The sequence below is a fragment of the Rhea americana genome, unplaced genomic scaffold, assembly GCF_003343005.1.
Source record: "Rhea americana isolate MKP2758 unplaced genomic scaffold, rheAme1 scaffold_157, whole genome shotgun sequence".
Taxonomy (NCBI): Eukaryota; Metazoa; Chordata; class Aves; order Rheiformes; family Rheidae; genus Rhea; species Rhea americana.
In genome coordinates, this window is record NW_028185672.1 from 1,179,632 (window position 1) to 1,196,253 (window position 16,622).

The 16,622-nt window shown below is 35.6% G+C and overlaps 1 protein-coding gene across 2 annotated transcripts in view; it reads left to right on the forward strand.

Moving 5' to 3' along the window:
* The window catches only part of CCSER1 (coiled-coil serine rich protein 1), a 686,381-nt gene that overhangs the window by 622,804 nt on the left and 46,955 nt on the right, over positions 1-16,622 (forward strand). Inside the window, exon 10 of one of the 2 annotated variants that reach the window (XM_085299944.1) lies at positions 1,448-1,471. The exons of the other annotated variant lie outside the window; for it this stretch is intronic. Coding sequence (XP_085156070.1) covers positions 1,448-1,459 — 12 coding nt within the window. The 3' untranslated portion in view covers positions 1,460-1,471. Of the gene's footprint in view, positions 1-1,447; positions 1,472-16,622 lie in introns of those variants that run through there. 2 annotated transcript variants of the gene reach the window in all.

The window sequence follows — 16,622 nt, forward strand, 5'->3', positions numbered from 1 at the left end:
GATTTTTGGGGGGGGTCTTTTAAAATATAGTCACGCATTTAAAAAGGTGAAAACTTAGTATCTATCAGTATTTAGAATCGGTAATGTGTATTGGAGCATCTCTAATTCAAAACACAGAGTATGAAGTTGAAGGCGGACTATTGAACTGCAAGTCTAATTAGAGCTGGGCTGAAAATTTGGTATTATTACGCAGCATAAAATTGTGCCGCTTCATTAAAAAAAAATCTTGAACTGAAAACAAAAGGCACATAATATTTTCAGAAGAATCTTCTTGTTTTCAGTTTTCCAAAAAAACTCACCAGAAGAAATACTCTTGTCTTAAAAAAAAAAAAAAAAAAAAAAAAAAAAAAAAAAAAAACAACCTCTCACAGAACTATTTTTTTTAAATACAGCTTCTAAAATGTATTTATTAGCCTTCATTCTTATTTGTCCAAGGCAGCGCCTTGGAGAGGCTCACTTAATCTGTCTTTTTACCCTTCTATAAAAGTAGAGCAGTAACATCTAATTGTATAAAAGTATTACGAGGAATCAACATAAACAAAATATCTTTAAAAAGAGTAAATAACATTATTTCTTTTTAAATGTCTCTGTAAAGCAAAAAAGCTCAAGTTTCGAACTGAAAAATGTTTAGTTCATTTTTTTCAAAGGCACAGGCCCAGTTAAGCATTTACCAAAGGAAGCAATATGGAAATGCTATTGAAATTAAAGAAGAAAAAAACAAAAACATAATATTATCTAGAAGCATGAGTGGAGAGAATGGATTAAAGTTGAAATTAATGAAAGTAATCTAGTGGCACAGGCTGAAACCGTGTCACTGCGCTAGGATGTACTAACATAAATGTTAAGACGGCTTGAACCTAGCAGTTGTAGTTCTGCTAATCGTTTGCATTCATGGCTTAATGATGCTAGGAGGAAATGGTACATTTCTCACTAAAATGCATCTAACTGACACTTAAGCCAGCATTATATTCAACTGCGAACCAACTGCCTGTGAGCTGTGTGTAGCTTGCTTTGCAAGTGTTTAAAGCAATGCTCCCCTTTGAAACTCCCTGAAGGAGGTGTTATTCCCTGGATTTAAAAGGTATTGCAACAGCTTGCATGCTAAGTAACATATACATTACAGAGAGATTGCTGTAGGCTCACCGTAAGGTTGCATCTCTTACACAGTAATAGTTCCAAGTATCTTTCTGAGCATATTTGTGCACTTTGTTCTTCTCATAGGACTCRCTGTTGCCAACTCCTTGGGCTTGGCTTATTGGGAAGAAGGAAGCTTTGAAGATGAAATTTGCTAGTGAGGAAAAGGTTCTATACTAAACCTATAGGTTCCCTAGGTTCCCTAGAACGTTGTCAGCACATACAAATACACAAGTTTTTCTTACGCAGGGACCTTGCATGGAGGGTCCTTTTTTTGCACGTTTAAGGCAGTGTTTCTTGTTGCTTTGCACAGACAGAACTGTGAACTCTTTTCCCCCCKAACACTAGTGAGCGAAGAACTGAAGACCARTTCCTACAGATGKAAATTCTCACTGGCTCCCACGGAGGGTCTTCAGGATGTGGATTGCGGATGGTAGTGACCCACCTTGGTTTGTGCAGAGTTTTCACTACATGTGTGATTTTGACAGTCCATTTGAAGGGTGAGAAATGGCTCCATATTTGCATTTTTAACATTCATTATGGAGAAGCTAGAAGCCTGTGGTTTTCAATTGCCTTTCTAACAGTGGTCAGATGATGAAGACAATCTGTTTAACAAACTGGCATATAAGATAGCTTGCTCCGTATGTCACACATTTGCCATTCCATCTGCTGGGTAATAAAGCCAGCAAAAACCCAGCCTGACCAGCCCCTTAGGTGATCTTGTTGTTGTTGTCTTCCAAAAAGCACCAGAACCAGCAACAACAAACTCATTTACATTTCTTTAATGCATTTCATTTTCTGCTTTTTGTTGTTCTTGATACTACATAATGTAAAGCCATTTGGCTTCTGAGTCTTTGTCCTTAAAGAAGGAATTACATGAGGTTATGAAAATATAATGTGCATTACTAATGATTTCTAATGGGTATGATAATAGTGCCTTTTTTTTTTTTAGTTAGTTAACGTTAATAAAGAAGAGTCAGACTCATAATACTAGGAGCAGATTACTGTGTTGCCAGCATAAGCAATAACAGGGCCAGACAAATGGAAATTTGTTCCACGCAATTGAGCAAAATACAGAAAAATATAATGACAAATAAGCAAAGCACCAATTTGCCAAAACAAATTTTTTATAGTCATTTTGCATCTAATGGAAGGTGAAAAACTTTGGCAAGTATTGATTTAATGTGTTTTCTAACTAAACAAAAAAATTGACTTGGTATGCTACTGTAAAAGTGGCATTTAATGCTGGGGTGCTGCAGAGGTTCCTTGATACATAGTTAAGCTACTCTTAACRGTTTTCCACTACAGATAGTGTTGTTCATTACTAAATGCTGATAAGGTTATGCCAAAACCAGTCAAAATTGGATCCATCGTGATGTTTGACAGTGAATTGAAGCCTTTTTAAWTTCAGCATTCATTTTGCAGTTGTTAAAAAAAAATAATAATAAATAAAAAATTTCTGTCCTATATAGGCTCCTAGTAAAGATGCCTTCCATCCCTGGAGACAAGTAAAATGATCTTTAACCAAGTGTTCTCCTCAGTCTTTTAGTTATAGCCTAGCTACAAAGTTGTACAAGCACAGCAATAAAATCAAGGTTTAGTTTATAGCATTATTCAGGAAAAATACTTTCAGAGTGCATCATGGAATCTTGTGCTTTAAATAAAAATCTTTTAGTTAGGTAGAACTGCTAAAAAAAAATCACTTCAACTTTTGAGAATTACTTGAGGGACTAGAGATGACAGCTGCAAAACATGATTTATTAGATATTTGACTGTAAGATGTTCTTAACTCAGAGATGGAATCACTAGCTGCAAAATTGGTATTTGTGTCTTTAATGGAGACCATCTCCTCTCACATTTTATTCTTTAAGTATGAAAAGAAAGGTGCATGCCAACAGAACATGGATCGTCTTTGAACTGTAACAGGATACAGGARACTGCTATTTGCCATCTGACGTAGCTAGAGCCCATTTGTTATGAAATGATAAAAGGGCAGAAACTGAGAAGTCCTCGCTGGAGGCGTTGTTCTTCGGAGGGGTGTCTGTGCATGGCCTTGCTCGCAGGCTCTGTTCCGGTCAGGTGTGCAGGTACAGGTTAGGGAAGTTTGCTCTCCTGCGCATTTCATTCTCTAATTAAAAAAAAAAAAAAAAAATTCCCTTTCAGTATGCGTAGTGTGGCACTCTAGGCTTCATTCTCGGTTCACAACTCCTAAATATGATACTGTTTCACTAGCTCAACTTCTGCTGTATGAGAATAAATATATTAATACTTGAGCCAAGATTTATCCTTTGACGAGCACAATTGTGCAACATATGTTAGCCACTCCAGTCTCAGTGCCATGAAGACCACTTAAGAACTTGGAGAAAGTAGGCACTGTCAGATTATGAAGTACTGTGATTTCCTTCTGTTGAAGCAAAAGAATTTCACATGATTGTGTTCCTAAATTGTTGGGCTGGTACTGAACTTCATCGTCTTTTTTTCTGTTACTGTTTTCAGTTTTTGTTAGTTCTTACAGGTTCCACAGAAGAGATCTCCTCTTCTGTGCCTGAATAAATTACTTGAAACCTAACKGGCATGAAGCATTGCAGAAAATAGAGGGATGGCTTTTCTTTCCCAGGGGAGCGTGTTTTTCTAAAACAGAATGTAAATATGGTTGGATACTCTTGTGAGGAGAGCAATATAAGAGTACATCTAACCACAATCAAGGGCTRCTTCTGCAGGAAGCACTCAGATATACTGAGTACAGGCTGGTATAAAGTAGAGAGTTGATTTCTGGTACACTTTTAAAGCTTTTGAGTACTTGTTACTCATAAACCACAATATTTTATACTATGTTAAAATACAAATTGGGAGTTAWCATTAAATGAACAAAATTTTTTAACTTGCATATTCTGGTACCTACTAGAGATGCCTGACTTAGAGCGGTACCTTTCTAAATGAAGATGTCAGTTATAATTACTCTGGTACTCTTCATATATTCAGATACAGTTGCATCCCTTTATTTTGTTTTATTTAGTTTCTGATTTTTTTAAAAAAGAAATCCTGATGCTAACCTATAGCTAGACTTAAAGAGATAAAGGAGATTGTGTAGAGGCATGTGGAGGAAGAAGAGGGAGGAAGCCATACTGTCTGCTTCTCATCCAGATCTTCTTAGGGGATTTGAAAGTAGCTAGTTCTAGGTTTTATCTTAGATGAACTCTTCGATGAACTAAGATGAACTTAGATGAAGTTTTTTTTCTTGGGCTTGCTCTGTAGTGTATCTACTCCTATTCTTTGCAGCTAGTCTYACTGGCATACTGTGCTAACCTTGGTGTAGTGCCTAGGAAAAGTAAAGCTTTAGGCAGCTGTGTTCTGATATAGCAACAACAAACTCTGTTTACTGAGCAARTGATTCCTTATACAAGTATTATTCCTAAGGTCATATGTGATCAGGATGTAAGTGGTTCCCTTATTCCAGCACTCCTAGTATTGATCGCAGGCATATTTAATTTTGTGAAGACCTGCAATAATAATGATTAGCACTCTAAAAATGATGTGTTTTTTGTGCACAAGGCATAACTGAAGAGCCAAAATCACTTTTTTAATCTCCAGTATTACTCTATTTCACGATGGAATTAAAGTATTTACTCCAAACTTTCATATTTTTGATGCATTACATTGTTTAACTGGTTGAATGGTTCATATCAGGTCAGAGGAGATAAAAGAATTCCAATATGAAGAGGTACAAGCATTTTATATAGAGTATAGATAAATTCAGATAAGTTCTGAGATGAGAAATGTGATGCCATGCAGCAATACTCAGTATGGCATGCATTTAGAAATGTGTTTTGTGTTTTTCCACGTTGGAGTCTTCCCCAGTTCTTAACGGTGGGTTCCTCCGGGTTATGGAGACGTGAACAGAGGACGGTACGTAGTGCTGCTGTGATGCGTTGCCCCACGTTTCCTTGGGGGAAGAGTCCCGCGTCTGGAGAACCGTTCTGCTGCAGCGGCCARGCGTGGACGGTGCTTTCTCAGGAGCTGCCCGTTCATAGCAGAGTATGTTCTTCCTGTGGCTTGGTGGTGATTGGGAGTAGYACCCCAGTTAAGAGAACATAAATTCCATCCTTGCAGGTCCCCAAATTACTGAAGTCTTTTAACAGAGATGCGTGGTACTTTCATTTTCCTAATTAAAAATAAATAGYAATAGCAGATTTTCTAGAAATCATGTTGAATTTTGGGGGATGGGGAACTGGGAATGGCAGAGTCCAGTGTGTACCACAGTGGAGGTTCAGTTTAAACTACTGGTAGAAACACATTTGATAAATAATGTTTTGATTTGAGATAAAAGCTAGTTTGGGATACACTGATGCTTTGGGAAGAAAAATCAGAAGAATCATGTGAAGGTGAAACACTAGTTTGTTCATTATTTTACAAAATAAGGATTGACTTTACTTACTTTGTTGTATTTTCCTCTGAAAGATTATTTAATGTTTCAGATTCCTGCATACATGTTTTCCTKTGTGTGCATTTACTCTCTTTTTGTTCAGTTTACTTCTGAGGTGATTTGCCTTTTTATTCTGTAAAGACATGTTGTTCTAGTCGCTCCAGGAAGGGTTTCACTGCTTTCTCTGTTGTCTGCATAACTGATTGTGCACTCTTTCTCTCGCTCCACAGGAGAGGACAGGCCTAATTTTTTTTAATCCAGTAAAAATGAACATTTTCCCAATTTTTTGTTGAAATAAAAGATTGCAATTAATTTCTTTATAATCTGAAACAAATGTTAATTTTACTTAGAATGYTGGATTTTTTCATGTCAGGCTTTTTTAACAGAAGTAAAGCAATAGAAATGTAGGGCCAAGCTTTAAAACCAGTCACAATGTCAGAAAGCAGGAGGACATCATACTCTGAATTTAGGCAATGCTTAGCCTAGGTACGGGGCACAAGATTCAGTTTTCTTTCTTGACTGAAACACAACTTCTATCTCCTATTCTATCTCTAGAGCCATATTATATTATAAGGTGACTTAATTTCATTTTTTTTTCTGGTGATTCTTTTCTGCTGTTTGTTTCAAAGACGTATTTGGTCATTGAGATGGGTAAAAGAGGGTATATAGGTGGATGTGGTCACTTGGAAAGTACTTCAGTCCCTATTTCAGTGAATGTCCAAGTACTTTGTAGCCCGCAAAAAGAAAGGAGCACCTGCAGGAGAAACTAGGTGATGCCTATTTCAGAATCATAGAATCAGTAAGGTTGGAAGGGACCTCTGGAGATCATCTAGTCCAGCCTCCAATGTCGTGTAGCTCCGTGCTGAAGGCCTTTCCCCAGATGTGGGAGTTCACATTCACCTTTTAATATAAATTTTCAAATCTGCTTTTTTTCCTGGAGCTTGAGCTGTTTGCTACTGTGCAATATTCTCAGAATAAGTACTTTGGGCTGAACAAAAGAAGCATCTAAAAGTTATCTGTTCCTGAAGTGATATGTAGGTTTTGTTTGTTTTTAAATTTAAAGCACCTCTTTCTTCTTCCAAGATTGAAAGATTTTTTTCTTCCCCTGATAGGGACCCTCAGAGATGCATTTTTCTCAGTGAAATAAAGCTACCATAAAGATAAAGACTTTATGCAGTGTTCAATATGTTCTGTTGTATTTATGGTTCAGTTTATCAAAGTATACAGTTAAATTCTTAATATGTTCTGAAATTATACAGTAGAACTGAAGAAGTTAAGACTTGCTAGCGTAAGTTTAACTAGGTAGAAGAAATTAAATCGAAGTGAAGGGTGACAGGGTTTTGACAGCTTTTGTAGTACAGCATTTAAAAGAAACGTTTAAAGTGTTTCCTCTCAGAAATATTTTAACTTATCTCAGAACGCTTAATTTTCCTGAACCTTAGTGTTTCTTTTGCTTATTATAGTTTTTTGTTATTTGCAAAACTGTGCAACACTCTCTTCCATAGCAACTTCAAAAGAAATTGCTATGTTATGTTAGATCTTTGCCTTCCTGGGAGAAAGGAAGATTGGCTATATGCATTCATCTATATGTAACATGCATGTGTGTATGTCTTCTAGTTTTGCAGTGCTCTACCATGAGTTCAAATGCATAAAGATTTCAGCCATATACAGGAACAGATTATATGCAATATATAGAATAATGTACATGACGACCACATAAACTCCTTTTATGCCAGAAGAAGAGATTTCTTCCTATTCCAGAGATTCTTCTGTAACTTTTCCATATCCATTTCAGTCTCTTCATCAGTGATTGAAAACCTATCCGTATTAACCCTTTCTAGCACTTAYGCAAGTACAGCATTCAGTACTTGCTGTGCAATGCTAACTTCTGACCTTAGGATTTAATCTTCATCTACAGTCCTTGGATACTTGGCATTCACATTATTCATGACTGTAGTCTTTGCAAAGTCATCCAAATCACATTTATGGAATTTATATGTGCCATAGTGTACTGACAGTTTTATGGGTGAAATTAATTGAAGCATCTAAAGGTAAGTTTGTTACTTGCCACTTCCTTCTCTTTCTTCCACCCCATTGTAATTAATGGGCTGTACTACTTTTTTTTTACAGCAGGCTGCCTTAATTTTAATGATGTTTCTTCTGTACAAGCTTTAATTATATTTTATAATCTATGATGCATTATTCTTTCTCCTTCATTGGGCTAACAGGGTGATAATCTGGAAAATGATATTTCTCTGTAGGCTTGTGCAGATGAAGAGTGATGAACAATATATAAACAAACCACTTTTCTGTTAAAAAAAAAAAAAAAAAAAAAAAAAAAAGGCTATTAATGCAATTTCACTTGCTCTCAAGCTGAATATCATCCGCATCATGGAAAAATCAAAATCAAAATTCTCTTCAAGTAGTATGTTCAGAAGTGCGTAGGAAATAATATATAAAGTAATATTTATTGTAACTGTAAATAGTGATGAAATGAAGTGATGGAATGCTTGTCTAGAAATGATGAAGAAGCCAGTAATTATTCACTCAAAGTACCTTACAGATGCAATAGGGGAAATACTATATAAAGTAGAAAGCGCAAGTATATTCCTGATTTATTTGCATATTTTCAGTAGTAGTATTTACAGTTCATATTGCTCTGAAGATTTTTTATTTTTCAGGATTTTTGTATGATGTGAGCCAGTAGGTGCAGTCCTGGTTCCATGAAAGCCTTAGTGTAGGGAGAAGTTTGCCACTGAGTGCGCCAGGGCCAGTATTCATAGCTTCATTCCAGACATCTCTAGTGTATTAGGTCAGGCAAAGTTCCCAGGTACAAATGATCTTTTTGTACAAGGATATAAGGCCAAATTTTGCCAAATGGCATCCATCCCCCTGTTTTTAGGAGTATAACCAGGCTTTATATCTTTTCTCAGTCTCACCTTGTTTGGGAGGACAATAGTTTGTGTCTGATGTATGTAACAGCAGCAATACTAAACCATCTATGCTGGCTTAGACAATTTGGATATTGTGTTATAGGAGCCAAAATGAGATCTATATGTCATCTAATGCCTAGCTGAACAGGCATTTCAGTTGTAGAATGACCATTATTTGCTAAATGTGAAATATTCCACGTTTAAGGGAAGGTTTCTTCTTCTGACCTTATAAAGAGGTACAGCTCAAACAGAATCTAGCTCATAGCAAAATTACCTACTTAATATAAGAGTATTATTGGAATTTAATAACTCTTTTCAGAAAATAGGCAGTTTGCAAGTGTTGCATCCAAATTCTGCAGTGTCTTTTGCCTTKAGGGATATGAAGGGAAATATAAAATTAGGTCACTTTTACCTATTATCTATTTAAAATCAGTACACTTGTATTCAGAGGGGTTGTGAGACCAAAAATATGTCAAACTTCACATACAGAGTATAAAATAAAAGTAGTAGGGGAATTTGGAGAAATAAAATACAACTTTTTATGTTTYATAAACATGGAAGAATTATATCTAGGTATTACATTTTTACGGTTTTGCACTGATATTTCAGTAAGATGATCTAATTCCACAGATCGAGGATTAAAATTTTTCTCCTTTTTTTTTTTTGTATAAATTAACAGTAGCAGGTAAGGTTGCTCACCTTCTATTTTGGAAATAACAAACGTGCAGATGGTTTCTAATCTGAGCCACTAGGTACAGGRCAACTAGACTGAAACCAGAACCTGACTTCTTTCGCTTCCAGTACTTTGGAGAACTGAGAAATGGGGAATGGTAAAGATTTAAAGTGGGAGTTGTAGTGCAACTGAGTGCTGATTTAATCTGAGATTATAGATGTACTGTATTTCCCCTTCCACATTCCAAACACTCTGGGTTTCCTGTTACCCTTGGAGGTAATACGGACCTGTCTTTGCCACGAATGCGAGTTTTGTGTAAAGGCAGAAATTCTTGTAGCAGTACACAAATGATYTAGGCCTCAGATGTTAAATGAATCAGCAAGGGAAGTGTGTTTTTGTAAGAGGAGGCCACAGCTGATGAGGGTAAAAGTTTTGTTGTCTTTACTGAGTGTATGCTTTTTTTGTTTTTTTGTTTTTTTTTTCTTTTGTATTCCTCTTTCCTCATGTTTGACTTCTCTCACCCCGTCTTTTTTTTCTTCCTTTTATTAAGCATTTCTTTCACACCGATAACTGCTTTTAGTTCATCTTATTGCTCTGCTCTCTCCCTCTCTCTTTTTTTTTTTTGCTTTCACTCACTTTTATTTCATTAACTTTTTATTTTTCATTGCACCTATTTATGTGAGCATTCGTATTCCTTGCAAGAAAGAAGGGATACTTTATATGTGGCCTGAATATCAAATGTAGAATAAATGTACTTTGCATTGCAATCTGGAAGAATAAGATTAAATTTTCTACAGAACTTCTGAGTATTTTAGTCATGAAAGCAAAAATGTTTAATTTGTRTTATTTCACTTTGATTTTATGCTGAAATTATCATCTTAGCATTACAGTTAAATATCTTTTCCAAGAGTAAAAAAAGAATATCTAAATGATAATTGAAACATATCACCAGTGCCAGAATGGTAAAGTTATTTTAACTTTTTTCTGATAGAAATTCAGCAGAATCACTATATTTTCCTAGAAAACATTTTACTTTGATAAAGCAAACATTTTACTTAGATAAGAGCTGGATTTTATTTTCTGATTAGCTTCTGTATTACAAAGRTTGTAACTGGCTATCACGGGCGGAGAAAAAGAAAATGCCAGTTTGTGTGAGGTATCTGCCCTTCTCTAAAGTGCTTTGGATGAATGCAGTGTAGCAGTACAGAAATGAAAGATGCAATTTATTTGGTTTTATGGGCTCTCCAGGTGCCAAAGGAAGATCACTTCTTTAATATATTATCTAAGGGTTTACTCTGTTCTTCAAAATGGATCTTAGTTTATTAAAACAATTGCAAAGAGTTATTCACTAGCATAAAACTGTTTGCAAGTCTTTCCTTAAATGCTTTATGGAAGATTGAAGGATGAAAAATCAAGAMCCTACTGCAATTGCAATTTTCTCCTCTCACCCTGCCTTTTTTTTTTGTTTGTTTTTTTTAACTATTTACCTTTTTTTCCCTGACTTGTCTACAAAGTACTGAAATCATTGCTGTGGTTGAGATGAAGTTGAATTAAAGTGTGATCTAAAACCTGTAGACCAGATTAAAACAGACTTAAGAGCCTGTGCTATGCATGTCTTCAAGTTAAGAAATAGCTTTAACTGCGATGTTCATAGCTGTAATACGAATCAAAGGGAACAGCCTAAATTGTGGTTAAGGGAAATACTGCCTGTGTAGCTACTAATATTTGTTCCAATTAATTTAAAGCTAGTTTGGATATGTTAAAACAAGCTGCACTCAGTGCAACTTTTCAGTTGAAAAATTTAATGATAATTCCATAAAAGGACCAAATTCCCTCAGTAACAGTTGTGTGAACTGGGAATAATTCTCTGAGTTTGAGGGTTGCAGGAGTGTGTATGTATGTGTTCAGTTTTTTTTTTATTTATTTTTAGCAACTGGCAAAAATAAGATGTTTTCATTTCTAGTAATATCATTTTTGTTTATTTTTGAAGATGGTGTTCACTGTTGCTCTGTAAGTAAGTTTCTCTTTCATAGTCGTAGTTCTAGCTATAACTTCCAATTTACAGCAAATTTCCGTGTGAGACCTATCATCTGCATATCACGATAGTTAAGGAGAGACTTTCAGCCTACCTCCTAACCCTACCTGACCACTGAAGATACTATGTCCACTTATTAAAATGATTTTCTCTGTTCCACTGTGCTTGGAAATAATGTCTTCTGCCAGGTCATTCATGTAAGGAATAAAAAACCCAAATCCAAGATACTCTATGATGCTGGTAGGCCCACCTGTTATCTTCTACCATTTCTTATCATTATTACTTAATAAGACTTTTTCTTTTCCTTGTAAGCAGGCTCTAATTCATTTTGATAGTTCTTTTCTGCTACAGCACTTTGACATGAGCAATCAAACCTTCCTGMAGACATGGATTTTATACCATGAGCCTGTTTTTCGCGCCAGGAAAATTGTGTCCATTACTTCACCTTTTTCCCTCCAGTTCGATAATGTGCTCAGAGGAACTCAGGGATGTGTGACAGGTGCGATACTCCTTCATGAGCTGAGGCTGACTGGCCCTTATTTCATTGCATGTTGTGTATCAACCTTTCTCTTATTAGTGTGTCCTGAAGCACGTCACAGCTGGCAACAGAACCACTCCTTATTTTGCTTTTTATCTTAATTGTGGGAACATCTGCACATACTAGCTATCTCTTAGCTTCCATTCAAGCTTCTGTGAACTATAAAAACATCTTCCAAAGATTTATGTGCTTCCCTCATGAACTTTTGAGCCTGCACCCTTCTCATTTTTTCCATGMATCTTTCCAGTCTTAGTTAACAGTGCAGCTGAACTATTTAATTGATTTCAGGGTATTAAATATTTATTTCTTGCCTAATATCTCGATCCATTACAAAGTGTTCTTATATATTGTGGCAATTAAATAGAAAAGTGTTTTATTTACTATCAGGAAGGTCTCTCTCATTCCTGAGGGATGATCTTCAGCTTTCAATGCTTACACATTCAGCAGAGAATTCATGCAACTTTTCAGCATGAATTCTGCAATTTGACTTGAAAACATGTAGCCACAATGTCACTCCTGTTCCTAACGGTCCCTTCATCTAGGTGCTCATATCTTGTGTATTTAAAAGACTTGACTGAACATCATCTTTATTTTTTGCACTATTTTTGTCTGATTGACTGTTTTYATTAACCTACCTCCATGTAGAGATTCATGTCACAGARCTTTAGCATTCCAGCAACGTATTACTTAKTTTYKARSTYSYWTAWRSRASYTMRAAAMTATCTGTATGTTCAGTTAATCATTTTCAATTCCTCCCTTCTCATTTATTYTTATTTTTCCTGCATTCTCCTGTTTATTTCTGTTTGGGTAAATGTATGGCTTTATATACACCCAGCCTTGGAAGTACCTCTTCTATGTAATTTAATTTGTTTTTTATCAAAATTGTGCTACCAAGATTCTCCTCTGCCTTAAATGAGATCTGTTTCTTCCTTTCTGTTCCTTTGTAATTTGATGCACATGTTGAATTTAGTAGCATTTCAGAAAGTCCAGCATATTGTGCTCCTTGGTCTTATTACTTTAAATAGGATGTAATCTAGGCTCTTACTTCTCTGGATAATTTAAATTTTACACTACTATCATTCCAGCCTTTTTAAATGCTATTAATGCAGTCRTTTCATAGCCCGGTTGTTCTTTCTGCAGAGATGTCCTACAATCTATCCATGTAACTAACTTGCTGTCTGAAGCATATTCAGCCACAATCCGTACTAGTTTTATTCTGTTCTTATTTCCCTCCTCTTTGCTTTTCAAGGACTTTGAAATTCTCCTTGGCAAATCAGATTCTCTTTTTTTCCTCTGTTGTTAACTGTGGAGTGTGTATGTTATATTCTGATTATCTGGAATATAATAATGAATTACTTCCAKCCAGTTTTTGTTGTCATATGATATAGAGAAATCCCTGTAGCTTATAGCTGGGAATTCAACACATCAAAACAGAGGGGGATTTGGGGGAAAATTCAAGTATCAGCTCTTCTTCAGAAGATCTAAGCTATGAATGATACTATGAGAGGGAACTCAGATAATCTATCTTGCATTCAAGGATGTAACAGAATAACAGGATAAGTTAATACCAGTTATAGTAAGTTAATACCAATGACTCCTTTTCACATAGAAAATGCAGTGCTATGCCTAGCCATCTATTCAAATGTTTCTCTCTGCAGTATAMATTTAGCACATTTTCCAAACACCTAAAGTCTTTGACTTCAGGGGATCAAGGGCTGCGTACTTCCAATGCCGCAGCCTGACAATAYTGGCAGTTAATAGTGAACTTCAAAGGCACTTGCATGGAGCGTTGCTGCAGCAATGCAGCAAAATTAGGTAATGTGYGAGTTCCCCCTTCATTCAGCCTCACAAGAAGTGCTTTCTCCTGTACCATCATCTCCCCTGTCAAAAATCGTAAAGGTATGCATTTATTCTCTTTCAAAAAATAAGTCATCTTTAATCTATTGATGGATTGCTGTTACCTGGCATAGGGTTGTCTGAGTGTCCATACTTAGCTGGACTATCCTCCAATTTACAGCTCTCTGCTGTTGCATTTTTTAACATGAGATCTTCAAGGCATAAACTAGTTCAGAAGGCTTTTTTTGCACAGTGCCTAACAGAATCAGGTCATGCTATCCTCTGATTTGTTCCCATAGAAATATTAAAAAATAAGTGCAACTTTTGCAGTTTTAAAAGGAGTAGAAGCAAAAAGGCGTAAATAAAGTTGCACATCTCGTGTTGTTAGTGAAAGTGCTCTGTATCTTCAGCTTTTGTTTCACAGCGTCCCACTGTCCCTGCAATAGTTTAAATTAATCACCTTCAGGGTACCAAGTTTGAACTAACTGCTGCAATTAGGACAAACTCAAACTCTGTAACAAAACCTTGATACATATAAAGCTGGTATCATAAAAAGTAACAATTGCTGTACAAAGTGCCATCATACTGATTGACTGTATCCTGATTGCAGTAGCACTGGCAAAACAGTTGTGGCAGTTTAATAGGGTTCCAACTCTAGAGGCCCCTTAGCCATGACTGTAATGTTTATGCTGTAGTCTGTAAAAGACTTTGTATTAAGCTACAACAGAAATTAGAGGAGTTAAAGAGAGAGTGCTCTGTAGCACCAAGAACACATCAGATGATTTCATTGTAAGGTACATGGAATAATGTACTTTTCAGTTTTAATTTCCTTTTGATTAAAAATTTTAATTAATGGAACATTTTAAAAATAGAATTGACAGGTGATATTTACTGAATATCAGAGTTTGGTCTGAGTTTGGGTATGCTGGAAGGCATGATGTTAAGTTYTATGAGGAGAATGTATGCTTGATGAGATTCAATACAGTCTTATACTGCAATTTTTATGATGACCATGTTTCACAAATGTTTCGTGCCAACCCAAGGATATGTTTGTGCACAAGTAGAATAGAAACATCTCTGTATAAACTGAGATTATTTATGATCTCAGAAAAATCTTTATTATAACTTGGATGCAAGATTAGGAGTTAAAAGAACCAAAATTAGATGCTTTTTCTCGTGTTGTGTTTTATTAATTTTGTCAGTTTACACATTTGCTAAATTGTGACTATTCCTTTTCAATCACTGGCAATATTTGATGCTTTACCCACACCATATTTACCTGTATTAATTTCTGCACTGTCCCTTGTAAGATGAACTGTATATTTACCACTACCAGAACACCTGAATGGGTACCACGTTTAGTAAAGATGACAAGTGTAAGAGGTACATGAGCTTTAAAAAATGGTGACTGAACATTTTCCAAGCCTCAAAAAATACACATATTGGATTAATTTGGGGAGRTGTACTATATACTATGCCACATGTAACCCCCAGCCTCTTCTTTTTTCAGTTTCCTTTTCAGTTGCGAATTCCTTACTTTTCTGGAAAACTAAGTACAATCCTTGAGCATGGTTGTTTAGTGAATACGGATCTTTTTGTTTGGTGCTTAACTAAAACTGAAAATAGCTTTGGTTTCTATCCTGAAAGATGGTGAAACATGTATGGTTTTGTGGATAGCAAAAACCTCAAAAAAATCTTCTCAGATTAATGCCTAAATATTTTTGTTCATTTTAATGAAAAGCCAAAATATTTTCTTTAGGAAAAAGCCTATCTAAAAGCTTATAAAAGCTTTCTCCATATATTTCTATCAAAATTACTTTCTGAATTAGCTTGAATTTAAAAGATATCTTCATCTTCTMATTGTTTGTCTACCCTCCCCTTCGGTAGTGTGTAGACTCTTCAGAGCTTTTCACACAAGTGCAGAGAACACAAGCTTAAAATCAGCACTGATCAACATAACTGAAGTTGTTGCCTGAATAGCATTAAATCTGTCCATTCAGTAGATGATTCTGACATCTATTGATCCATTTACTCAACCTCTCTGTATTTTTTTCAGAGAATGTTAAGTTAAATAGGTAAAGCCAGAACACTTATACKACAGTGGATCATATTAACACAGTGTATTAAAGAACTTGGTTTTGTCTTTGGATAAAACTAAGCTTAGTGTTGTGGCAGCAGCAGAAGTAGCTATTGTCTTGTTCTCTCCAAGTGTACAAAGAAAACAGCGCACTGTGTATGTAAATAAAGTTTTTAGCTTAGTCTGTACCAAAGAAATTAAGCACATTGAAATTCAGCATATGTTCAAGATGAAGTGTCACTGTGTATAGGCCATTGCACAGCAATCCTTTGAGAGATTACTGTGAGAAAGAAAGATACAGCAGAAGTGACAGGTCAGAAGAATTACGAGGTTGCAGTGTGTCATCATTTAGAGTGAATGAATTTGGCATGTATATTTCATATAATTTTAAAGCAACACTGGAAGGAAATTATGGTCCACATAAGTATTTGCCAGTAAGCTTAAATAGCCCTRCTTTTGTTATAGGCATAATAAATCYGCTGAATCACAATTAATCTAAGTATCTACAGTAAGGAATTGTTCACTTAGGCTATTCTTTGTACTTAATACCTRTCTGCCTCCTTTATATAACAAGTATCTGACTCAGTAGGAGTTTATGTACAGCTGGCAGGCAAAAATGAGTGTTTGTTTGTGTCTGACTTGCATCTGGCTTGGTAGAATAACACACTACAGAAGCCCTTCCCAAGAATCATTTCTTGAACACGTCCAGAGCAATCCCAATAATAATAGATAGAAACATATGTATTTAAGATAACATCTAGGCTAAAAATGGTTAAGAATCCCGTTCTGATACCTATTATTTATATTGTTAGTCGGAACACTGATTTCAGAAGTATTCAAGATCAGTAAGAGCACTTCATATTATTCATTTAGAGAAGGCTGCCCAGAGAAAGTTCATTTTAAAGAAAAACTGGCAGTTCCAAATTTGGTGTTTTTACATGTTTCACTTCAGCATTATTAAAGGTTAGTTTTT